The sequence below is a fragment of the Meles meles genome, chromosome 16 (genome assembly GCF_922984935.1).
Source record: "Meles meles chromosome 16, mMelMel3.1 paternal haplotype, whole genome shotgun sequence".
Lineage (NCBI taxonomy): Eukaryota > Metazoa > Chordata > Mammalia > Carnivora > Mustelidae > Meles > Meles meles.
The window spans coordinates 18,453,483-18,478,771 of record NC_060081.1 but is presented as its reverse complement, the minus strand read 5'-3'; the positions used below and the strand labels follow the sequence as shown (position 1 = coordinate 18,478,771).

At 41.0% G+C, this 25,289-nt stretch overlaps 1 protein-coding gene across 2 annotated transcripts in view; it reads left to right on the top strand.

Moving 5' to 3' along the window:
- The window catches only part of IL1RL1 (interleukin 1 receptor like 1), a 36,488-nt gene extending 12,349 nt beyond the window's left edge, over positions 1 to 24,139 (top strand). The window contains exons 2-12 of one of the 2 annotated variants that reach the window (XM_045981152.1): positions 5,909 to 6,075; positions 6,954 to 7,105; positions 7,937 to 8,147; positions 9,419 to 9,593; positions 9,686 to 9,848; positions 11,930 to 12,001; positions 13,419 to 13,560; positions 13,655 to 13,800; positions 19,257 to 19,403; positions 20,393 to 20,560; positions 23,107 to 24,139. In XM_045981152.1, the coding sequence (XP_045837108.1) occupies positions 7,045 to 7,105; positions 7,937 to 8,147; positions 9,419 to 9,593; positions 9,686 to 9,848; positions 11,930 to 12,001; positions 13,419 to 13,560; positions 13,655 to 13,800; positions 19,257 to 19,403; positions 20,393 to 20,560; positions 23,107 to 23,492 (1,671 nt within the window). In that variant the 5' untranslated portion in view covers positions 5,909 to 6,075; positions 6,954 to 7,044 and the 3' untranslated portion in view covers positions 23,493 to 24,139. The remainder of the gene's footprint in view (positions 1 to 5,908; positions 6,076 to 6,953; positions 7,106 to 7,936; positions 8,148 to 9,418; positions 9,594 to 9,685; positions 9,849 to 11,929; positions 12,002 to 13,418; positions 13,561 to 13,654; positions 13,801 to 19,256; positions 19,404 to 20,392; positions 20,561 to 23,106) is intronic. The other variant, XM_045981153.1, reaches the window with a different exon arrangement.
- Positions 24,140 to 25,289: the final 1,150 nt, after the last annotated feature.

Below are 25,289 nucleotides of genomic sequence, written 5' to 3'. Positions count from 1 at the left end.
GTATAAATTGTATTTTGTCTGCCTGCAGGTTGGCCTATTCAAAGTTTAATGATGTCCTATGAAGAACAGAAGTTCTTCATTTTGGTACAGTCTAAGTTATTTAGTTTTCTTTCATGATTACTGATTTTTGTATCTAGTCTAAGAAATATTTGTCCTTGTCCAATAGGAAAAGTACAAAGATTTTTCACTATGTAATTTTTTATAAATATGATCCATTTTGATTTTTATTTCTATGTATAATATGAACTAAAGATATGTCTTCATCCATAAAGATCGTCTGTTTTTCTATCATCATTTGTTGAAAACTATGCTTTCCCCATAGGCTTATGTTAGTGCTTTTATCAAAAATCAATTTTCTGGGGCGCCTGGGTGGCTCAGTGGATTAAGCCGCTGCCTTCGGCTCAGGTCATGATCTCAGGGTCCTGGGATCGAGCCCCGCATCGGGCTCTCTGCTCTGCAGGGAGCCTGCTTCCTCCTCTCTCTCTGCCTGCCTCTCTGCCTACTTGTGATCTCTCTCTCTCACTGTCAAATAAATAAAAAATAAAAATCTTTAAAAAAAAAATCAATTTTCTGTGTGTTTGAGTCTATTTCTGGACTCTTTCTTTTATGGTCCTTTGATCTCTATGTCCATCTTTATGCCAATACCACACTGTTTCCATTATTCTAGCTTTATATTCAATCTTAAAGTTGCGTTATGTAAGTCCTCCAACTTTGTTCTTATTTTTGAACAATCTTTTGGTTATTCTATGCATTTGAACTCCCAGGTACATTTTAGAATTTTCATAGAAATTATAGATGCTGATTCTAATGTTGGGAAAATAAAGGCCAGACTGAGCCCAAGAGAAAAGAAGATATACATGAAGTAAATGAAGAATGACACATGTGGGCTGTAGGTTATAAAATCATCATATGGAATTAGTCTTGAGGGGATATTGGTTATAATTTAGTCATTGCACATATGCAAACACTTAAGAATGCTGGCTGGTTTTCATATGGCCAGCAACTCTGTTTTTCCCTCCTCTCTGTCCTCAGTTCACAGAGTTCCTTCTGGTTTGCACAACACCCTCTTCTTAGCCTCAGGAGTTCCCATGGGACATTCCAAGACTGACTTAGGCCTCACCTTACCATAAGACAGAACAGAAAAGCCAGAGTTTCAAGGAAGAGATGGAAAAGCACAGCCCAAAGTATATTGCTCATGCTCAGGTTTGATACAGACCTTTCCTTTCCAAACCAAACATTTCAACCCCTAGTTGGTTGTACCAGTTCATTCAACAAACATTTCCAAGCATCTGCTTTGTCCTGGGCCCTCTGCCGGGCACATGAGCTGTATCCATGGGCAAAACACTAAAATTACCTCCTCTTCTGGAGCTCATAATCTAATGGTGGAAAACAGAATACAAACAAGAAATACAATTCATAAGTAGAAAAGATGATGGGTGCCCCAGTAAAAAGCCAGAGCTGGGTAAGAAAATACGGAGGAAACATTGCCATTTAAATTCAGTTGATCCAAAAAAAAAAAAATAAATTCAGTTGATCAGATACTCAAATGAATGCTTTGACACCAGTGTCCATGACTATGGTATTCACAATAGTTGAAGGTAGAAGCAACCCAAATGTCCATGAATGAATGGATGGATAAAGAAATTGTGGTATATTAATAGGATGGATATTATTCAACCACTAAAGGAATGAAGTACAAAAAAAAAAAAAAAAAAAAAAAAAAGGAATGAAGTACTGATACATTCTTCAACATAGAAGAACCTTGAATATACTGTGCTAAATGAAAGGGACCAGACATAAAGGTATTTATTGGATGATTCCATATATATGAAATATTCAGAAGAGGCAGATCCATAGAGGCAGAAAGCGGACTGGTGGTTGCCAGGGGCTGGGGAATGAAAGGAAGGGGGAGTAATTACTATCGGGAATGGGATTTTATTTGGAATGATGGAAATGTTTGGTAACTAGAAAGAGGTGGTAGATTCACAGTATTGTGAGTATACTAAATGATACTGAATTGTCACTTTCAACTGATTAATTTTATGATGTGAATTTAAGCTCAATAAGAAAAAAGTTACTCAGAAGCAAAAGAAGGAAAGAAAGAGAAAGGGAGAGAAGAAGGAAGAGAAAGAAGGGAAAGAAGAAAAAGAAAGAGAGAAAGGAAGAAAGGAAGGGAAAAAAAGAAGAGAGAAAGAAAGAAAGAAAATTACATAGGGTAAGTCTTTTTGAGAAGGTACTATAGGAGCCCTGACTTCCAGGAGGTGAGAGAGTTAACCTATTGGTTAACTGAAAGAAACTGTCCAGACAGAAGGAAGAGCAAGTGTACAGTAGAAACTGCCCTCGTGTGTTCAGGGTTGGAAAGGAGGAGTCAGAATAGTGATGGGTAGCCTCAGATTATGTGGGCCCTCAGAGCTGCTGCGAGGGGGTTGGCTTTTCCTCTGGGTAACGTGGGAAGACATTGGAGGCCTATATGATCTGACAGGTTTTAATAGGACTTCTGGAGCCTCTTTATTAGGAACAGTCTGAAGAGGGGGACTGGTGGAAGCACGCATAACTATTATAAGTTACTGTTGCAGTCCAGGGGAGAGATGATGGTGGTTAGGGAGAGGAAGATGGCGGTGGAGGTCGGCGGAAGTGTTTGCAAATAGGATGTGTTTGAAGGTGAAACCTATAGGATGTCCTGGTGAATTGCAGGTCAGATGTGTGAGGAGAAGAAGAGCCAATGACAGATGGTGAATTTTGTCTTGAGCAACTTGAGGAATGGAGTTGCCCCCACTGAGACTGAAGAAGACTATGAGAGAAGTTGCTTTTCATCAGGGTGAGGCAGGGAAGGAGCATTGAGAGCTCCTAGAGTTTGAAGTGTGGCAAAGAAGAATCAAAAGATAAGCACTCTTCCCAAGGAACATAGTGGGTGGGGCTGTCCCTAGAGCCTTCCCCTAAGACCACCTACCACCACATGGGATCTGCCCCCCACCCCGTCCATTGCAGGCTCTACAAATACCGCATCAGGAGAAATGGGGGGAAAAGTGACGTTCAATATGCTCTCTAATGAAATGGGAGAAAAGATTTCCCCTTTGCTTATTCTTGTGAGAATTACTGAGAACCTGACCCCCTTGGATTCCTATATGTGCAACATGACAAAAATATCCTTGCTTTTGATATGGCTTACAGTAAGACCTGGCCATACATGGCTAGCTCTGGACTATGAGGGTACATCTTGATTTAGTTATGATACCAGGCAAGACAAATGGAGAAGTCTTGCATGATATCTTATTAGTTATGAAATACTTGAGTGCCACAGTCCAAATGCAAGTTGCTCGCTGTTACTCTGAAAATCAGGGCTTTTGGTTTTTGTTTATTTTTTTGGCAGAAGTGTTAGTAAATTAGATTATAAATAGGGACATACCAGATTTCAAAACTCTCACCCAAAATCAGAAGGAAATTATGGCTAAACTAAAAAATCAGAACAAAGTTATAGCTAAATTAGGTTAGGTTAATTTTTAAAATGAAGAGTAGGTCTGAGAAATCCTTAAAAGAGGGTGTCTGCTAGAGAAATAAGCAGACATTGAAAGCTTTCTGTTTAACTCAAGAGATTTCACAAGTGCTCAAAATCATTATTGTATTTATTAGTTAGAGGCCCTTGCCTTTCACATTTTGTCTCAGTTATTATGAACCATTATACGTTTATATTGGATGGTGTCATAGTAGTGAGAAACCAAAGTGGTTTAGTTATTTATAAAAAGAAACTTTTGGGAAATTAGACTAGCTTATTTTGTTTAATAACTCAGCCCACAATTATAAGAAAGCAATCTTAACTGCTCTGTTTTTTTTCTCTCTCCTTTTTAGTTGGTATTCAAGAGAAAAAAAAAAAAAAGCCTTGGCTTTGAGGTTCAACAAGTTTGGTTTCAACCCTAGCCACAAGTGGATGAGCTTGGTCTGATGATTTAACCAGTCTCCTCTATGGGTTTTATTTTAATCTGTAAAAGTTGAGTGGTATTGATGATAAGTACTTCAGTTCTTTGAGTGAAAGGACTTAATTACTGAATGGATTATTGGATTATCTTACTGTAATCATTAGATTTTATGAAATGCTTCTGCCAGGTTTCAGGATCATATCAACATTCTAATTGAAATCTGATTTTTAACTGAGAAATCTTATATTTGAAACTAGGAAACCCCTGGAAACATGTTCTAGTCTTATGAAGAAATGCCTACATTTAATCAAACCTTTTGAAAGATAGTTTAGTTTGTAAAATAAAAGTTCATATTCAAGTATAAGAACATTCAGGTTCATATTATTTTGTTTAACAAAATGTTATCCAGAATTTAACCATGCTCTGGGCACTGTTTCTAGCTCACTTGCTCCTGATTCTGTGGTCTCAATGTGAAACTCATACGCTCTTGATAATAAGAGCTTGGACAACTAACTCGAGACTAGAGATAAGCAGACCCGGTTCCTCAAATTGACACTGAACATCTCATGGTAAATCTAGCTGTGACAGAATTTTGTATTTCTTCCTCCCAGAGCACATGACTGATGTCTAAACTATGACTGAATCCCCAAGCAGATGGGTATGCCTGCTCAAGATCACTGCCCGCCAGAGTTGGGGGAATGAAAAACCTATTAGAAGAATCCTTTGTTAGCAGGAACCTCCTCTCTCTACCTTGGTCACCCAGTGGCAGTGTGACTTCTTGATTAGACATCTAGCCCTTCGAGCCAGGCTGCTTGGGTTCTGTCTCTTAGCAGTATGTGCCTTGGCCAAGTTGTTTCACTTTTCTGGGCCTCCCTGTCCTTATCTGTAAAATGGGTATTATAACAAGAATGCTTGCCTACATGGGTGTTGTGGCAATGAAGGAGTTAACACATGTAAGTCTCTAGGAACTGGATCTTGGCGTAGAGTAAGTTCTAGAGAAAGCTTAACTATTATATTATTGTGCCAGTCTGCAATTAGTCCCTGAATTCTTTGGATATGTGTTAAGTTTTAAAAGTGAATTGAATTTACTCATGATAGAGTCATTATAGCTATGTATAGCTCAAATCTAATTTTGCAATTAACATTCGTTTTACATGGGGTCCGAGAGTTGAAGTTTATAGTCTTCCTATCAGTCCCCTTGATGTAGCCGTCTTACTCATAATTTCACTCTATGCTCCTGAACTCCTTAGAAAACCTGTCCTTTTCCAGCAAAACTGATCTGAGTCCCTACAGGGACTTATGTCTGAGGAGTTGAGATGCTGGGGGAATCTGGTTTTGGAGAGACTGTGTCACATTCTGGACCATAAGAAGAGTGCTTACAAACCTCCGTAAAGTCTGGCTTTCTCCTCATTGCATGTCTCCTCATTCGATTTTGGAACTCTTTGTAGCTCATCCAGCCCAAACAGGATGAGCATGCTGAGCTAGAATTTGCCAAATGAAGTGTTGAAGGATGTCTAGAAAGGCAGATTCAAGGCCCCAGGACTTCAAGATCACTGAGAACCTGGGGCACCTGGGTGGCTCAGTGGGTTAAGCCACTGCTTTTGGCTCAGGTCATGGTCTCAGGGTCCTGGGATCGAGCCCTACATCGGGCTCTCTGCTCAGCAGGGAGCCTGCTTCCCCCTCTCTCTCTTCGTGCCTCTCTGCCTCCTTGTGATCTCTCTCTGCCTGTCTCAAATAAATAAATAAAATATTTTTTAAAAAGATCACTGAGAACCAAATGAGTAATAATATCAGGGCAATAAACAGTGAGCATTATTTAGCTTAAGAAACCAATGCTAAAATAAGGGGAGGTGGTTTGATGACTTCACCTAGGGGGATTACTCAGTGTTGTCCTTATGTTTAAGTATTTATGTACCAAGGTCAAGAATTCTTGGTACATGACGCACCCCTATTTTTGAACCAGTCATGAACTGTGACTAAAAATCAAATTTCAGTGTGGGTGGAGTAATGAATTCCAGGATGTCTTCGAATGTCTCCTCTTCAAAATAAAAGAGAGAATGTGTGCACCTGAGGAGACTTCGGGGCAGGAGTCACAGAGCTGGAAACTCTTCTTAGCTCAGCCATTGACTTGGAGATCACTCCCTTCCATCCTTCAGGTTGGGTAAGCATCAATTACTTATCTAAAGCTTATACTAAAAACTTTTCCATACACATAATAAGAAAAGTACCAGCAGATGATGTTTAGAGGAAATGTGCTTTCCTGAAGTCTATTTAGGGTTGCTGTGTCTATTGTTCTATTAGCTAGTTTCTGTATTAGTTCAATCCCTTCCCTGACTTTTTAAGAAAAAAAAAAAAATCTAGTTAAATGATTCTCTTGGTGAAAGGAAAAAGAAAAGCATTAAATATTTTTCACAGACCTCCGACTATTCTTAGAAAAACTGGTAAATTTTGGAGACAAGTTGAGATGGGGACACATTTTTGAGGGTTTGGCATCGTGTCTAAGGCAATTACTCGATTAATGCTTGACCCATCCCTTGCCTATAGTTTTAGTTGCTTTGTGGTGACTATTTGCACGTACACCTGCATGTGGGTCACACGTGTGTGCACACAACCCCCAGCCTGTGTGGATAGCTGTGGTTTTTACCTAGGCATTTAGAACATCGTGTTTTCTAGGGTGTGTTGAATTTTTTATAGTTTTAATTTGTTTCAAAAATAGAAACTCGTTTTCTTTCCTCCTAATTCAGCTTCTTCCAGTACATCGTCATCACACTATGAAACAGTACAGCTATTGTAAAGCCTATGGGGCCCAAAGTTTCAGTAGGAATAAATGCAATGTTTCATGTCTGAAATCCTGTTGTTAAACATATTCACACCTAATATATACCTGTTGATTGGTTAATTCTCCTGGGGGGGGGCATTGAACAAGTAAAAATCATGACAGTAAGTATTTTGCTTATGACTTTGTATGATGTATGTTTCATTGGAGACATTGAAACTCTATCCTGCTGTAAATCTCAAGGAGTACTTTCAACCTCCTAGGGGAAGACCTTCACCATCATATGTCACGGATTCACCTTGAATAATCTCAACAATCAGTTACCAACACTTGCTCCGGATTGATAAACTGAGAATGAGACTTTGGGTCTTGGCACTTCTAACAATCCTTGTACATTTCACAGCAGCTAAATTTAGTAAGTACTGCTTTTCAACTGAAATTGTAAAATTTTTAAATTAAGTAATTCCACAGATGTTTGCCTTGTTTTTTTTTTCCTTAAAGGTTTTATTTATTTATTGGAGAGAGACGGCACGATTATAAAATTTTAAAATTAAGTAATTCCAAAAACATTTGACTCTTTATTTTTAACATTTTATTTATTTCTTTGAGAGAGTGAGAGAGACAGCATGAGCCATGACGAATGGCAGAAGGAGCGGGAGAAGCAGACTCTCCGCTGAACAGGGAGCCTGATGCAGGGTTCGATCCCAGGACACTGAGAGCATGACCTGAGCTGAAGGAGGAGGCTTAATGGAACCGACTAAGCCACCCAGGCGCCCCATCATTTGCCCTGTTTTAAACTTCTTGCTTCTGGTTGTTTCTGGAAAATTCATTTATGCTTCGTAGTCATTCTTTACCAGTCATCTAGCAGGACAAATTCTTCACAACAAGTATATCATAATTTTAGTTTTACATATTTAAATATATCAAAATTTATCCCGCAGCCCACACGTAGGAGGTGCTGTAAGCGTTTGTTGTCCCCCAGTATACTTTGCAGAGAGACATGTGGCTGCTTTGTCACTGCAGTAGTGTAGGAGGATTGGCTGCAAGTTAATTCACTAACCTGTGCTATGCATTAGAGCATTTCATAGAAGATCTTCATCATTTACTATTCTTTCACGGTGAAAGTGTCACAGAAAATGGTCCATTTCTATATTTAATCCCAGAAGGATACAATGTAAGAATATAATGTTGTTACATGGTCATTTCAGGATCCTATTTATGTTTTGTTTGCTTTTTGTATCTGCAGGCAAATCATCCTGGGGCCTGGAAAATGAGGCTTTAATTGTGAGATGTCCTAGGCAAGGAAAGTCTCGATACCCTGTGGATTGGTATTACCTGAAAACCAACAAAAGTATAACCACCCAGAAAGGAAATCATGTGCTGGCTGCTGGGGAACGGCTTAAGTTTCTCCCTGCCAAAGTCAATGATTCTGGAATTTATACTTGCATTATCAGAAGGTATTAACAAGGCAGTCACCGTAATCTTCAGTTTGTTCCCTTTTCTTTGCTAACTGACGGTGTGAGCTGTCCTTCCGTTCCTTTCCTTTCTAGACCTTTGTGGGACAGCTGAATTTATAAAGTGGTTTGAATAGAAGGGTACTTCTAGGAACACCATCTGGTTGGGTTTTGGGTGATTATTGAACAATTTAAAGATAGAATTGCAAGAATTTGTAGTCCAATTAGGAAAAGACCTAGCTTTTGTAGTGACCAAAAAAACTGAGAGCAGTCACTCACTTTGGCTGGAAGTAGGAACAAACCAGCAAAAGACCCCGTAAGCTAGATGTTGGGCACCAAGGAGGCCTATAGTGGGAGCAAAAGGGCTGTTACCGGTGCCTGAAACCTGAGGGGTAAGCCTCAGAGGGTTGTGTAAGATCGTGTGCCTGCAGATTATTTACTCTACATATATATTGCTAAATGTTCTGCTCTTGTGCCTGTATTTGGTACATATAATATGTCAGATGAACTACATCAAAATGTGGGATGTGATTAGTTAGGCATCTAGTTTCTGAGGTCAAACCAGTCTTAGTTTCAAATTCCTGTCTTGTCACTAGTCGACTGTGTGATGCCAGCAAGTGATTTCTCTGTCCTTCTCTTTCCTTATCTGTAGAATACATACGATAATATAGCCTACTCCAAGACATCCTTATGAGAAGAAAATAATGTAATGTTAGCGCCATGAATGATACACAGTAAACTCTCATTAAATTCCAATTATCTTTATAAAATCCTGTTCTTGGCATGACAGCAGATCCAGTGTATAAAGAAATGGCGAGGGAGTCATTTCAGGGCTAATATAAGGAATATGTTTTATCTCAAATGCAACACAAAAAATATTTAAAACTCTAAATTTTTTAAATTAACATATAATGTATTATTTGTTTCAGGGGTACAGGTCTGTGACTCCTCAGTCTTACACAACTCACAGCACTCACCACAGCACACACCGTCCCCAATGGCCATCACCCAGGCACCCCTCCCCCTCACCCCTCCCTTCCAGCAACCCTCCATTTGTTTCCTGAGATTAAGAGTCTCTTATTGTTTATCTCCCTCTTTGCTTTTGTCTTGTTTCATTAAAACTCTAGATTTTTATAGATTTTTTAAATAAGAAAACAATTCCTGTACATCAATTGTTTGAAGAAAAAAAAAGCAGTATTAAGTAAAAGCTTAGCATTGAAGGAAGTCATTTCATAATGCTGAGTAACTTTTTAAATCATTTGACTTATTTTTAGTCCTACTTCCAACAAGACTGGGTATGTAAATGTCACCATCTATAGAAAACAACCAGATTGCAATGTTCCAGATCATCTGATTTATTCAACAACATCAGGATCAGAAAAAAATTCCAAAATATATTGTCCTACAATTGACCTCTACAACTGGACAGCACCTGTTGAGTGGTTTAAGGTAAAAGGACACTTGGGGGAAATGGCTGAAAATTACACAGAACAAGGGCAAGTAAAGAGTCGCTGAACATGGAATGGAATGTTTCCTTGCAGAATTGTAAAGCTCTTCACGGACCAAGGTATCTCATACACAAGACCTATGTGCTGATTGACAACGCAACTAGCAAGGACACAGGTGATTATACATGCAAATTTATGCACAATGAAAATGGAGTCAGTTACAGCGTCACAACAACCAGATCATTCATCGTGAAAGGTAAGTCTCCCGAATTTAACAAAATATAATATTTTAAAAAAATATCGTGGGTGGAATGGTGCCCTTCTTGTTGATTTTCCTTGACTGCAGACCCCCTTATCTGCAGGGGATACATTCCAAAACCCCCAGTGGATGCCTGAAATAGGGAATAGTACTGACCTTATATATACTATATATTTTCCTGTCCTTGCATACCTATGATAAGGTTTAATTGTACGCTGGGCACGGTAAGAGATTAGCAACTATAATAACAGAATGGAATGATTACAACAAAATACCATAATAAAAGTTACTATAGGTCTCAGCAAATTCAGCATATGATGTTTTTCTCTTTCCTTATTAAAGTCGAGAGCTTTCACCTTTTCACTTCGAGGAAGTGTTTAATGGCTTCTCTGGCTTCTCTGTATTGCCAGCATCATTACTTTTGTGCTTTGGGGACACTATTAAGTAAAATAGGGGTTACCTGAACACAAGGAGTGGGATGCCGGGAAAGTCTGCTCATAACCAAGAAAGCTACTAAGCGGCTAATGGACATGTGGTAGATACGGGGCAGATTTGCTAGACAAAGGGACGATTCACTTCCTGCATTGTGAGATTTTTATCATGCTACTCAGAACAGTGAGCAACTTAAAATTTAGGAGTTGTTTATTTCTGGAATTTTCAATGTAATCTTTTCGGACGAGGTTGACCACGTATCCACGTGAAAGGTAAAACCAGGGATCCAGGGCATGACCATACTTCATGGTCCTGATATGTCTTCTGGCTTCATCTCCTCTTGCACATTCTCAACAACAGAGCAAAGAACTTTTCTAAATACACTCTCAAGATTTCAGGAATTTTAGAGGGAGTTTACACTACTACCCTGAAATCAAATCTGTTCTCTCCTATATGACTTAAACTTTCCTAAGGTGGTGTGATCTGAATGTTAACTTAATAAACTTATTTGGGGATGGCAATACAAGTGTTTGCAGAGCAAGATGAGCTTTCCTTCTCCCAATTTGTTGTGAGAAGTTCTGTAAATAGAAAAAAAATCTTTTTAATCTCTACTATAATTAACTGGATTAGAAATTTCGTGAGAGGTTCTGTAAGGGGATGGATAGATATTGTTGGGTGGTTATTAATTGTGAACCCGAAGTTATCAGGAGGCAATAAGTAAGCAGGAGTGTTTATTGGGGGATCAAAGAATTGTAATTTGGGGTACACAGATTTGAGTAGCAGCCCAGCTAGTGTCCCACTAGAGAGCAAAAGTCAGGTGATTTTAAAGCACAGAGGGAATGTGTGTAGACATTGTTTACAAAGAATTCTGATGAATATTGGCAGTAGAAAGCTAAGCTTCACTTAATACAATTGGTGACTAAGGCTATCAAAAGCAAGTCTCTTATTGTACCAAGTTGTAGATGTTTGGGCTCAGTCTTGGAATATTTGTAGTCTCACTAGTTCAAAAGTTCATGGTTCCACCAGTGAGGTCATGGGCCCCATCTCCTTAATGGCCTCCTGGCTCCATTTCAAACCCCCTTGACATAAGTGACACCATTCCATTTCGCCTTTTACACAATCCTGATTTGCAGTATTTTCTATGTTATCAATGAACTCAAGTAGACCATTTGATTCTAAAAAGTGTTTTTCAAATGTTAAAGTCTATAAAAATACCTGACCACCAAGGCTTTCAGATCTATAAGGAGATTTCAGGGTTTCCTTAGCCTCACACTATCCTGAAATAAGTGAGACTCCAGGGGTGTAGGAATGCAGCAGTGCTCCAGAAGGTCCCCTTAACTGTCCCTAGGTACCAGTGCCACAGCAATTAGAATGTCCACAGTGGTGGAAATCTGTGACCGGAAGTGTGGACTTAAGTGTTTATGGTTGTCATAGAGCTTTTTAATTTTTTTTCATTCAGTAAGCATTTATTAAGTATCTTACATATGCTGGTGTTTCACAGAACTTTGGAAATCTTCTTTCCTGTAGTGCTGTGCTTGTTCTGTAGAATTGTCGTTTTCTAGCAATTGCCAGGTCATGCAATTTATTTAATGTGTTAGACTCACATTTGTTTTAACCCTTATATTTGTAATCTCTTTGTCTTTAAGAGGATGAAAGCATTTCTTGGTTTCCAGTAATTATAGCCCCTCCACAAAATGAAACAAAAGAAGTGGAAATTGGTAAGAATACTTTAAGAATGCTATAAATGTTACTTGGAGAATCCTTCCATGGGACTCTTGATCCGAATTCCCTAAGCATGGGTCAGCCAGTTAACATGATGGATCTTGGGAATTGAATGAAATGTCATGTGTAGAAATATTCATCGGGGTACTTGTTAATATTCGGAATGCCCAGCATTTACATTTGCAATGTACTTGTAACTCAGGGTGCTCTCACACATACTGTTTTACTTCATTCTTCCTTCTCTCCTGGAGGTGGACATTGTTCCCAATTTATGTGTGTGAATACTTAGGTTCAGGTAGGATCAGTGACATGTCCAGGTGAATAATCAGTGATAGAAGGATAAGAACCCAGGCTTTCCCACTCTGCCCATCTCTGCCTTCTGGTTCCCTACCAGAAGTGAGATATAGCTCAACGTTCTTGGCCTATAAGAAGAGTCCCTTCATGAACTGGTTCTCACTTCGTCCTGGCTTATTTGCAGCAGTTAACCCCACGTGCTCTGTGTCCCCTCCGCCTTGACCCCCTCACAGTTGTGACACTGAGAAAGCAGCATTTCCATATTCTTTCTTGCCTTTGTCCATGTTGTTCCTTCTTCTCGTCTCTCAACAGTGAATTAAATATCATTCCCCAATGCCATCCTCCTTACCTGCTGGCGGGCACCACCAGAGCCACCATCCAATCTGGTCCAAGGAAAACATTTTCTTATACAGCGTGGCAGTCCTGCTCCCTAAGATGACTTCTCCCTCTGTATTCACATGTCATTTGTCAGTCTTTCTGTAGAAGGCTAGAGTACCTTGGGTGTGCCATTGTAACTGTCTGAGACACTGCATTCCTCATCTATCTGCACACTTCTTGACCCAGGAACCAAGGCTCAGGAAGGGATGGCTAAATGCATGTCCCCAGGTGGGCGGCCGCCCTCATGCTTTCAGCTCAGGGCAGAGGAAGCGTCCAGTAAAAGGAGGAGTAATAAGAGAGAGTTCCCTTGAAGGATTCAGTACTGGGATTGTAGCTGGGTCCACAAAACACAGTTTTACCAACAAAGGGGCTTCCAGAGAGACGAAGAGAATTCAGTAGAAGGAGAAAGACGTGGAAGAAGGAAGTTACAAAGAAATTCCAATGTAGAGTAAAATGAAGCCCCTCCTTATTAAGTGGGATTGATGAAGCCAGAGTTATTTACCTGCTGAGTTTGCACAGCAGGTGAGGGAAGAGAGGGAGCTGAGCTTCCTCCCAACTATGAATGAAGGGGATGGAGGCAAGATGAGGGTCTGAGGTGGGGAGGAGGGTGTTCATGATAAGGAAGGGGAATGGAATCAGTTCCAGGCACAACCCAAGTAGTCAGTGACTTTTTTTCACATTGAATGAAATACTACTGGCAGAACTGCTTTTTATTGGTGAATTTCTTCGCTTCTCATCCAGGAAAACCAGCAAACATACTCTGCTCTGCTTGCTTTGGGAAAGGCTCTCAGTTCATGGCTGGCGTCCGATGGAAGGTGAACAGAACCACAGTTCAGAACTTTGGTGAAGCAAGAATTCAAGAGGAACAGGAGCAAAATCAAAGGTATTTTTTATATTGAGGCTGACACATCCCCTTTTCCTCCCACACAATTTGCAACAGCGAAATAAGCACTGAACGTAACATGTCGCCTTTTTAGTTCTAGCAATGAGCAGACTTGTCAGAACACCACGTTGAGAATAGATGATGTGAGAGAGGAGGACTTGTCGCTGCGGTACGAATGTCTGGCTCAGAGTCTGCATGGCTGGATACGGCACACCGTGAGACTAAAGAGGAAAAGGCCAAGTAAGGAGTGTTCCTGAGACTTTGGTCACCCGAGTTAGCTGCATCAACTGTAAGCTGAAATCATTGACTTAGAGAAGAACGTGTTGGAGTGTGGTTCCAGGGCGTGTCTCTCACGACAATGGACATGGCCCACCTTGTAGAACATGCTTCTCCTGTAAAGAACACTGACCTTTGTAGTATGGTTTCCCTGGTTGCTTCTCTACAGCTTTACTTCCCCCTTCCTCCTCCTCTCCCTATTCTCCCTTCTCCCACACTTTCTCCTCTCCCTCCACCTTCTCCTCCCCTACATCTCCTCCTCTCTACCCCCTCTTCCTTTCTTTCCCCTCCTCCCCCCTCCCTCTTCCCACCCTCCTCCTCCGTACCCTCCCCCCCTTCCCTCTCCTCCCCTTCCTCTTCCCCTTCCTTCTCTCCCTCCTCTCACCCCTTCCTCCTTTCCTTACCACCCCCCCCCCCTTATCTTCTCATTTTGGTTCCTCTTTAACACGCAGCTGCTTCCTTGGCCATCCTTCTGCTTTCATTAGCTCTCTCTGTCTCACTATATATGAAAGAACACACTAACAGCAAATGTGAATATGTTCTTTGTTACCTTTCATGACTTTTATGGCACGTTATACACATGTTCCCTTCTATAAATTTTTTTTTTGGTCCTAAAGAGTGCACATTTTGTTAGCGAGGCCGGCAAAGTAGATGAAAAGATGAAGTACGTAATTACTGCCCAATCCAGGAAGAAGATCTTAAGATACTACTTTGTAATAAGATATCATGTGGCATTATTGTTAAACTTTATAAAATAACAAATCTATTTATTTATTTATTTATTTTCTACTTGAAAAACCTAAAGTATTTACTCTCTGGTCACTTCCAGAAAAAGCATGTGATCCCTTACATCCCGTCTCTTTTTAAAAGAAAAACATTTATGCTCTAATGCTATACTGTTTTATTTCCTGTAGCTGTACAGTCAACCTTGATTTTGGGTAGGGTAAGTCTTCCAATTTTATTCTTCATCAAGATTGTCTTGGCTATTCTTTGACCTTTGTATTGCCACATTAATTCTCTTCAGATATATTTAGGTTATAAACATACTTTGCTACAAGTTACATAGAAAGTTTTATAGCTTATTTTATAATTACTTAATGTATAGTAGAAATCTTTCCATGATAGTAAATGTTTTTCTACACCATGATTTTTAATGGCTTCATAGTATCCCATTATACAAAGAAACCATCATTTACTATACCAAATACATTTTTGAACTACATGTCTTTCTTTTTCTGTTTGTTTTTGTTTTGAAGAAAATACAACCCGTTCACCTATTTCTCCCACCCCCACCTCTACCCCTGGTAATTAACAATCTCAGTGTAGGTGAAACTCATGGGAATTCTGGTAGCTCAGCTCATTTCTCTACTGTATCTCTTATTCAACAAGCAATTCAGGCACCACCTTTTATGAGGAGCTTTCCTTGGCCACCAGTCTGGGATCTATATTTCCTTCCTGGTGTTCCTGTAGGGCCTTGTCTCTATCTTTACACCCCTCACACTTAACAAAAATCTGTTTGAGAGTCTGCTGAACGTGACTCTAAGCTCCATGAGGGCGAGATGGTGTCTCACCTATCTTCATGTCCTCCATCTGTAGCGCAGTGCCTCTGGTACATATAGCATGTACTCTATAGCAATTCTTTGAATGAATAAATGAATGCATACCAAAGGTATCAAGGAAAACGATTTTTGTACATTTCCACTGCTTTAGCTATAAGGCTTAATTATTCAACAAAGCACCAGCTTACATTTATGTTTGTTAGGATGGATAAACTTCCCAGTAACTTGGGAAAGGCCAAATTGTTTAATAACTTCCCAATAGTTTTATCTGAATCTACCGTGCCTTTAATGACTTCATTATAATTTGATGGAATAATATATAAGTATAACAAAAACAGGAAACTGACTATCCTTCAGTAGGTTCAGACACTATATATAATCTTTTAATCTTTTAAAATTAAATGGAGAGAATGATTCGTCTTGGGTATAGGTAACAAGAGGACACATTGTAAAGAATCTGAAACAGTAATAAGACCATCTAAGAGTCATTGTGCTTTTTTTTTTTTAAGATTTTTTTAATTTACTTGAGAGAGAGAGAGAGTGAGTGAGAAAGAGAGCACAAGTTAGGGGAAGGGGAAGAGAGAGGGAGAAAGAGACACCCCTGCTGAGCAAGGAGTCTTGGGGACAGGGGACTTGTTACAGGGCTCAACTCCTGGGCCCTTGGCTCAACCCCAGGATCCTGGGATCAGGACCTGAGCTGAAGGCAGACGCTTAACTGACTGATATCTGGGCACCCCAGACTCATTGTGATTTTAATCATCACCTTACCCAGACAACACTAACCAATGTCAGTGATGACACACTTGTCCTCTGGGGGACAGATTGCTTCTTCCTCCCCCTCCCTTGGTATGTCGTTGCGTGCAGTGATGTCAGCAAAAATAGTTTTACAAACACTTCCTTTCCTGAGCACCTGTCAACTTTCTCCCTTGTTTGCATTTCCAGGCAAAGACATCTTGTTTGTCAGATGAAGCATTGAATCCAGTATAAATGGGAAGAAAAATATGGTATTTTTACACTTGTCACACCCTGCACAACTACATGGAAATTAATGTGTTTGTCACATAGTCAAAGGGAGATTTAAGTCCTCAGTTTATACCCCTAAGTGGGACATAGCCCAGATTAATTTGAATAAACACACAGAGGTACAACCTGATGAAAAAAAATTGGGGGTGATAGATAAGCAGACCACCAAGTTCATGTGCTTGTGGTTAAATCTCTGTCTGAGATGGTGCTTGGAGGTTGTGCTTTAATTTAGACTCAAATCACCAATTTGTAAAACAAACAGAATCATGACGTTGAGTGCTATCGAGTTCCATGGGTCACCAGGTTTCTACCAGCAATAATGGAGTCACCCCAGGATATATGGACCACGTCACCATGTCGCATCAGGGTGGTAGGTGGCACAGTAGATCTCCAAGGAGAGGGGAAGCTGTGCCCTTCCCCCCGGAACTGCCATTGCCTAAATATCCCCATGACTTGTTTACGTTGTCACTGTATGAATGTTCTCTGACGACCTGTGTATTGGAATTGTCTTCACGTTACATGTACTTGGTGACTTTTTTCCTTGTAGTTTATTTGTACGTGCTACCCTTCCCCTGTTTTTCTTCAAATTAATGGGGTTACACTCTGTTTCGACAACTGTGAACATTAAACAAAAACTGCTATGGCAGTTTAATCGTCACAATGAATTTCTTTCTTTCCCATCACAAAATAAATTACAAAATTGTCTCGAATTTCAACAACAAAACCTTTAAAAGCTTATGTCCCCGCATTCCTTGATGGGATTAAATAAATATTTGACACTCCTAATCATAGTAGTACACATTTATTCATTGTTTCCTTTGGGCCTCTCTGATTATTTCCCATCTCATTTCTTATTTATGATCAATAACCCACGAGGAAGAGACTGTTACTATCACCCAGTTTTGCTGATGAGGAAACAAGAGGAGGTTAAAAAACTTGAGGAATTAGAGTTAGAGCCAGTCCTCAAACTTAGGCAGTGTTTTCCTGTTTATAAACCCTCCAGAAAGTATTTAGTGTTTAGTCACCACATGTGGAGTTATTTACATAGGTCTAAAGTCATTAACAAAAAGATACTGAACTTCAGCTTTCTTTACTGTCTTAGATTAACTTCTCTCCTCCCAGTGGAAGTGGCCACACACACGCCCAGTTACTGCAACTCGATCTCCCCAAGAAATGGACTTCCCAGAGGGTATCCAGATAGGACTTTTAGAGAGAGTGACCTGAAGGGGAATCCTGTTGAAATGCTTTCCTTGGGGCGTATTTATCATTTAAACTGAAGACAGTGAAGATAGTAAGCTCTCTGCCAATTTTCAGCAACACGCCTCCTCCACCGTGCCCTCCTGCTCCCCCATTTTGAGTCTCTTTGCCTTAGCTATTCTTGATTTCACGGTTCTGGATCCTCAGGGTGCTGAGGAACAATGGGAGGAATCTGTGAATATGGATAAATGATTTTCTTTTTTTTTTTAAATATTTATTTGACAGAGAGAAATCACAACTAGGCAGAAAGGCAGGCAGAGAGAGAGGAGGAAGCAGGCTCCCTGCGGAGCAGAGAGCCCGATGTGGGGCTGGATCCCAGGACCCTGGGATCATGACTGAGCCGAAGGCAGAGGCTTTAACCCACCGAGCCACCCAGGTGCCCCATGGATAAATGATTTTCTAGGGCAAGACTGGAACCGCATGCTTTGAGATTTTAGACAAAAAAGGCAGGGAGCGTGTTATAAGAGACAAATCTCCTTTGAGATTCTTTTCATGGTCATCTTTAAGTGAGACGCCTTGTAAGAGGAGAGTTAATTCTGAAGAGAGAAGTAAACATAAAACAGCCAAAAAATACCATTAATGAGTACAACGCTTGTATACAATTTGTACGTATCTGTTCCAAGTCCTTGAAATCGGGAACCATCTCACGTATACACTTTGTGCAACACTGATGAGAAAAATAAGGGGTGTGTTTAGAACCTAGCACCCCAGGAATATGACTTCCCCACCAATTATGCTTTAGAGACTTACATGGCCCCTATCTCTTCCCTGCTTTTCTATGCAATAAGACCCCAAGACCTTTTGATTCGTTTTCCTTAATGCCCCAACCCCAGATGTATCCGTTCTTTTCTCATTATTACACAGGTCTGAACCCTCCTTATGTTTCACCACAAGTATTGCAGAAACTTCCTGTCCATTTTCTTCTAAGTAATTTTGGTCACTTCCCACAGAGACAAATCTTCCCCTACCTTCAGATGAATCCTGCTTGTCATCCACTTTCATTGTTAACATCCCACTCAACACTCATCAGTGGCTCCCATGACCTTCCTGAATAAAGGCAAAATGCCTGAACGGGAGCCCCAGGTTTTGTCAGAACCGAGCCCTGACACACATTTCTTGTTTCTTCCACTACTTCCCCACGCTGGATTAATCCGGTTCCTCAGAACACACCACATCACTGCCCTCAGGCTCACAGCAGCTCCTCTTGTCAGGAGTCAATTTTTCTTGTTTCCTGAAACTTCTCTCCCCCTGCAGGAAGCCTCCATTACCCAGTCCAGCCTGGAGGGAGCACTCCTAAACACCTCTGCCAGCTCCAATGACACATTTACCTCCTATCTTAGTTAAGTTCACCTTTGCGGCTGCACCCTGTGTGCTTTGAGAAGCCCCTACCATGCCTAGCTTGCTGTCTTGCCTAGGGGAGGCACTCAGTAATTGTTCACTTACTGATTCGTAAAGCAGCCGTGCAAATGCCCGGTAGGCATCTCCTGTATGAATTTCTCCTCCTCCCAGTGGAGGTCTGTTTATTTTACCTTGTTCTAGGAATAACTGATCATTTTCGTCCTCCCCTTATCTTTTGAATAGATGACAAGCAAAGCACCTACTACATCCTGGCGGGATTTAGCACCTTGTTAATGCTAATCAATGTCATGGCCATAATGCTGAAAGTGTTCTGGATTGAGGTTAACCTGCTCTGGAGAGACCTAGCTAGACCTTACAAAACGAGGAATGGTAAGTGGCAAGTTCCACATTTTTCTTCAAAGAAAAGGATCCATTGCATGGCTTTTGGTGGCTCATTTGTTGATCTCTTAATAGCTATGGTACTAAACCCAGATTTTGCTGGCTAACATATTGTTAGTAGATCTGTTTTGTTTTTTTTTTCCCCCAGCCCACTCGGAGGCCAGTCTCTGTCCTTTTTTTGCTGCTCCTTATGGTTCTGAGATACATCTCAACAGCTCAAATCTCTTCCCCTAACAGGCTTGCTGTTCCTGCTAAATCAAGAACAGAACAGCCCAAGCCCAGCAAAGTTTAATCATTTTGGACAATATGTATTGGTAAAACTTCCTGGAATTCAAAACATGAACTAAAGTGTTCCTGCTTTCCAGATGTGAACATCTTAGAGCCATCAGAAGGCAGATGTATTTTACCAGAAAGCCCACTCCTTACAGAGCCCTACCGGCGTGCACAAGTACTCACCTGAAATAATACATTTATACCTGCCGAATCAGACAACATTCTCTCCTTTGGAGGCAGATATACTCTATATTTTCCATGTGGTCCACTCAAGTAGGGCTAATTATTTGATTTTGGGGAAATATATTTTCCTTAAAAAAAATTCTCCTTTCGCATTTTCATTTCCTAGATTAGGGGAAAACAACAGCTAAAACTGAGATCTACTCCAAAAATAGAAGATCCTTTATCCATGACAGATATTTATCAATAAATTATCAATTAAATTTGACAACATGGTGTGTGCTAAACTTACCTCTCTACCATTCAGTCTGAGGCAGTAAAGGGAGAAAACTTGCAGATTAAGATTGGTTTTCTGATGACATTTTGCAGTAGTGGGTTGTGGTTACCATCTCTGAATTCTAGAATATTTGGGGGGATGGGATACACACACCAACAACAATAAAATTCAGGGGAGAATGTCTAGGAAGAGTCAAATGGGAATTTCCAGAGTCAAGGAATAAAGTTGTACTTCTTGTTCTCATTTTCAGATGGAAAGATCTACGATGCTTACGTTATCTATCCGCAGAACTATAAAAATAGTCCCGAGGGGGCCAATGCCGTGGGCCACTTTGTTCACCAGATTCTGCCTGAAGTTCTTGAAAATAAATGTGGCTATAACTTATGCATTTATGGGAGAGATCTGCTACCGGGAGAAGGTAAAGCTATCAACACACATCAGGGACAGAAAGTCACGTTTATCAGAAGGCCAAGGATAGATGGTCTTATCCCTGTGTTGGATAAGGAAATACAATCATTATTCCAGGCCTTAAGACCAGAGTTTTTAAATATTTCTCCAGAAGAAGGAGATACTTAATCGTTGCTTGTCCTTCCCCCGTAGCCGACCTGATCATGAGGTCTTCACAAGAGTATCAGTGATGGGAAGACACTGCTATGTGGATTTAGCAAGACATGGTCTCTACTTGACTTCCCAAGTCCACTGCTAGGATAACTGACATACATCTTAATTCTCTCTAGAAGAGCTGAAAGAGGACTCAAAAAAACAAAAACAAAAACAAAAACAAAACAACCCAACAACAACAAAGAAATGTGTTCTCATACCTAGAGGCATTGACTGAAATATTTGCAAGGATTCAGAAAGTCTTCATGCTTTCCCCTGTATTGGAGAAACATTTGCAAATGTATATTCTCACAACATCCGCTAGAGCTGTCTTCTCTTTCTTAGTTGATTCCATGTACCTTCCACAGTTTGTCACAATTCTGGCCTTTCAGTAGCTGTTCTCCTCCTCTCTCTATATTTATGTCAAGTACCCGAGAACCCTCCTTATAGCTCTTCTTGAATTCCTCGGAGACCAGGAAGTGTTTGGAATGTTCCTGAGGCAGGAGCATCACTGAGGGTAAGTCCAATAAAGTGAATGCTTAGTAGACTGTGAATTTAAACTGGCATTTCCACTGCAAAGAGGGATTCAAGCATCTATAGACGTAAAGGAACACCCAGCAGGTGAATCTACTTCGTCCTGGAATCTTTGGGCAATGTTAATCCGCCTACAATGGCGTGGGTAACATTGTAAAATGAATGATTCAGAAAAATGGAATCCCAGTTTTCTCTAGAAGCTTTCCTCTTCCTCCGGCTCTCCCGCTGGCTACTCATTCCAGTAGAAAGAAATGAGCCGCGGGGCTCAAATGCTCTTTTCATGTTACACATCTGCTCAGGAGGCTGCAGGGACCCCAGCTGTTTGTGACGTCACAGCACCTGCCACATCTGGCTGCAAACCCTTCATCGCTTTTGTCTCAGATCCATCGACCTCCTTTCTAGTTCTGCCTCTCTCCAGTCCAGCGTGAACACCAGCACACTGAGGCTCAAGCTTGCATAGCTTGCATCGTGCTGTTTTCCACCTGAGAACGTTCCAACTCCCTCTCCCTCAAGCATGTCCTCTGAACCCTACTTTAACCCAAGGAAGGTCAGATATAACAAAACAACACCAAACTTCACTCGTCCCTTTGGGAAAGTTCATGACCGCATCAGTGGTATTTCTTTCCATGCTAGTTACCTTTGGAGCTTTGCCCCTTCAAATCTACTCTGTGCTCCTCTCCATCCAGTGACCCTGGGAGGGGGAGGAAGGAGCTGGTCATTATGGAATCTATCAGGCCCCTGCCCTCTGCTCCCTGCTGGCTTTGGCCAATGGAAGCAGAAGTACAGAGGCAAGCATCGGGTAAGGTTGCCACGGGAGCTGGGCTCTTCTCTCCCAGAACATGGGCTCCTGTTAGCTGCCTTATACACCTTGGCTTTCATAATTGCTTCCTGCCCTTCACACCGGGAGGGGGGGTAATGCCTCCCTGGCTATTTCCTGTGCTGGGTTTCCGAGGCATCTCTCGTTGATTTCTCTTGGCTCTGTCCACATCTTATATAAATTCCCTCGTTAACCTCTCTTAAGTCAGTCCTTTTGAGTGTGCTAAGTTTTCTGTTAGGATCCTGACCGACATGAAGTGTGTACTTGGCGCTATTCAACATTTATTTCCCTAGTTCACACTGCATGGGGTGGCAGTCTTTTGGCTGCCCTGCTCTAAGAAATTCTTGCATGGTTTTGTTCATGGTGGCATTTCTTTGATTTCTCTGTTCCCTCCTTGCAGGGAGAGCTGAGTATTTTACATGTTCTTTCTAAGTCTGCCCAGAAGTTTCCTGCCATCACCATGGAGCTGATGCTATATAAACTCTAAATTGATAAGGGGATCTGGTCTTCCTTCAGTTCTTTCTAATCTGAATCAAATCAGCTTCTCAAACAGAGACATTGGGGAGTGACGTGAATCCAGGACTCCCTTAGAGATTTTGATCAGTTCAGAGGAGCAACACTCCCTAAGAGTGAACGTACTAAGCCCTGGCAAAACACATACACTAGTATTCTAAGAAGATAATACATAGCTAATGAACTTGAATTCTAATTCTCCCACTAAATATCTCTACCTGCCATTTAACTCCAAGGATTCATTTTAGTTAGAACTGACCTACCTGGGAAGGAAGAGGGGCTTGGTACTGATGGGCTCACAGTGAGAGGGGTAAGTCGAACGTAACAGGTTGTCCCTTCAAGCACATTCCCCCTTCCGTGAATGAAGAACTGATCAGTGTCAGAATCCCCTAACAGATTAAAACCATAACTTTTTTTTTTAAGTCCAGAACATTCATGATCCAAACATTCGATTTTAAAATGCAGCAGCAGGAAATGTGATCTGGGTCTTTTATTCCCAGACGCAGCCACTGCCGTGGAGAACAGCATACGAAAGAGCCGGCGGCAGATTTTTATCCTGACTCCTGAGCTGGTCCACAGCAGGGAGTTTGCCTACGAGCAGGAGATCGCCCTACACAGCGCCCTCATCCAGAATGACTCCAAGGTGATCCTGATAGAAATGGAGGCTCTGAGCAAGCCCGGTGGACTGCGGTTTGGGGAGCTTCAGGAGTCCCTGCGGCACCTCGTGGACGTGCAGGGTACCATCAAGTGGAGGCGAGACCACGTGGCTGACAAACGGTCGCTGAATTCCAAATTCTGGAAGCACGTGAGGTACCGCATGCCTGTGCCCAACCAGCCCCCAGGGAAGACGCCCAGTTTGGCTTCCCTGAGCACCCAGGAGCAGTAGTGCTGGCTTTGGTGTGCTAGTAAGGCACCCAGTTTCCACTGACCTGAACTCCTCCTCCTGGATGACGACACCGGACCAGACATTGGAGCAGGGGCAGGAGGAGTGGTGACGTCTCGAGGAGGCGGGTCTCTGGTTTCATCGACCAACTTGACTCCAATTTTCCTGATTCTGGGGAGATGCAAAACACTCAGAAATTTCTTTTCTCGACCCCTCTCTCTTCAGCCCACTTTTCCTGTCTTTTCTCCCTTTACTGGTCTTTCTCCATGTGGCCTAGTATTTTTTCATTATGCTTTCTTTCCTCTTTTTCTCTCTTTCCTGTTGTCCTTCTCCGTATTCCTTGTCAGTACTCTACATGTTAAACTTCAGGCTGGAAGTGTTAAAGGTAAATTTTCATGCAACCTTGAAGAACACTCAGATTTCCACAAACAGAAGAGTAACAGTGCTTCTCATTTCCAACCAGACCAGAATTTATTCTATTTTATTTGACTGGATGCTGGGTTTTTTCATCTCGATGTTGTCAATGTTATTGGAGGGGCTTAACTGGTTGCCATCATAATCAAGTTTTTGCTGCTCTAAAATTTCTTTCAGAGATTTTCGTTCTCTTTAGAAATATTTTTTTCAGGTTCCTGGGTGGTTCACTTGGTTGAGCATCTGCCTTCTGCTCGGGTCATGATCCCAGGGTCCTGGGATTGAGTCCTGCATTGGGCTCTCTGCTCAGGGGGAGTCTGCTTCTCTCTCTCCCTCTGTGATCTCTCTCACTTTCGCTCTCTCTCAAATAAATAAAATCTTCTAAAGAAAGAAAGAGAGAGAAATTTTTTTCTCTCTCTAAAAGTTACAGAAGAACAGAAAATAAGAAACAAGAAAAATAGCAAAAATTATCCATAAATCCATCATCCTCAGATAATGACTCTTAAACATTGTGGTAAATTTGTATTCAAAAAAATTTTGAATTTGTGCTGAAACATGTCATTTATGTAGCTGAGCTCATACAGTGTGTAGTTTTTATATTTTTTTCTATTTTACATCATGAGAAAAACATTTGACGTGTCACTTAAATTTTGATGTTTTAAATATTCATAGAATTCTGTTTCATGGTTGTGCCACAGCTGATATACCTCATTATTTATTGTTGTATATTTGAGTTGTGTTGAGTGAGAACGGCCATAATAATACACAATTGTGCAATGGCTATGTCAGTATATCTTATATTTCCCAATTACAATTTTTTTTTTAAATTTAAGAAATTGGTTTGTTGTAACATTTCTATGACATCCGTAGGGCATTTTGGCAGAACCATTTAGAAGAAGTGAAGGTAAGGTGCACAGTCAATACCACTGCCATTAATTCCCTAAAGGAGTTCACATGCCCCCAGTGACAGCAGCATCTTCTCAGGCTGGGGGGTCTTGTGAGAGCTCAAATTTTACAAGTGGATGGCGATCCTACCCTCAGCTGAGCTTTATTTATTTATTTATTTATTTTTAAAATAAAAAAACAGATTTATTTTTTTAAAGATTGTATTTATTTATTTGACAAAGAGAGAGACAGCTAGAGAGAGACAGAGCATACAAGTTCTAGGGGAAGTAGCAGAGGGAGATACAGGCTTCCCACCAAGCAGGGAGCTGGATGTGAGGCTCGATCCCAGGACCCTGGGATCATGACTTGAGCCAAAGGCAGCTGCCTAACAACTGAGCTACCCAGGTACCCCCCAACTAGCCTCTTTAAAAAGTGTATATTTTGGGATTAAAAAAAATGATTTTATTTATTTGACAGAGAGAGAGAAAAGGAGAGAGAGAGCAC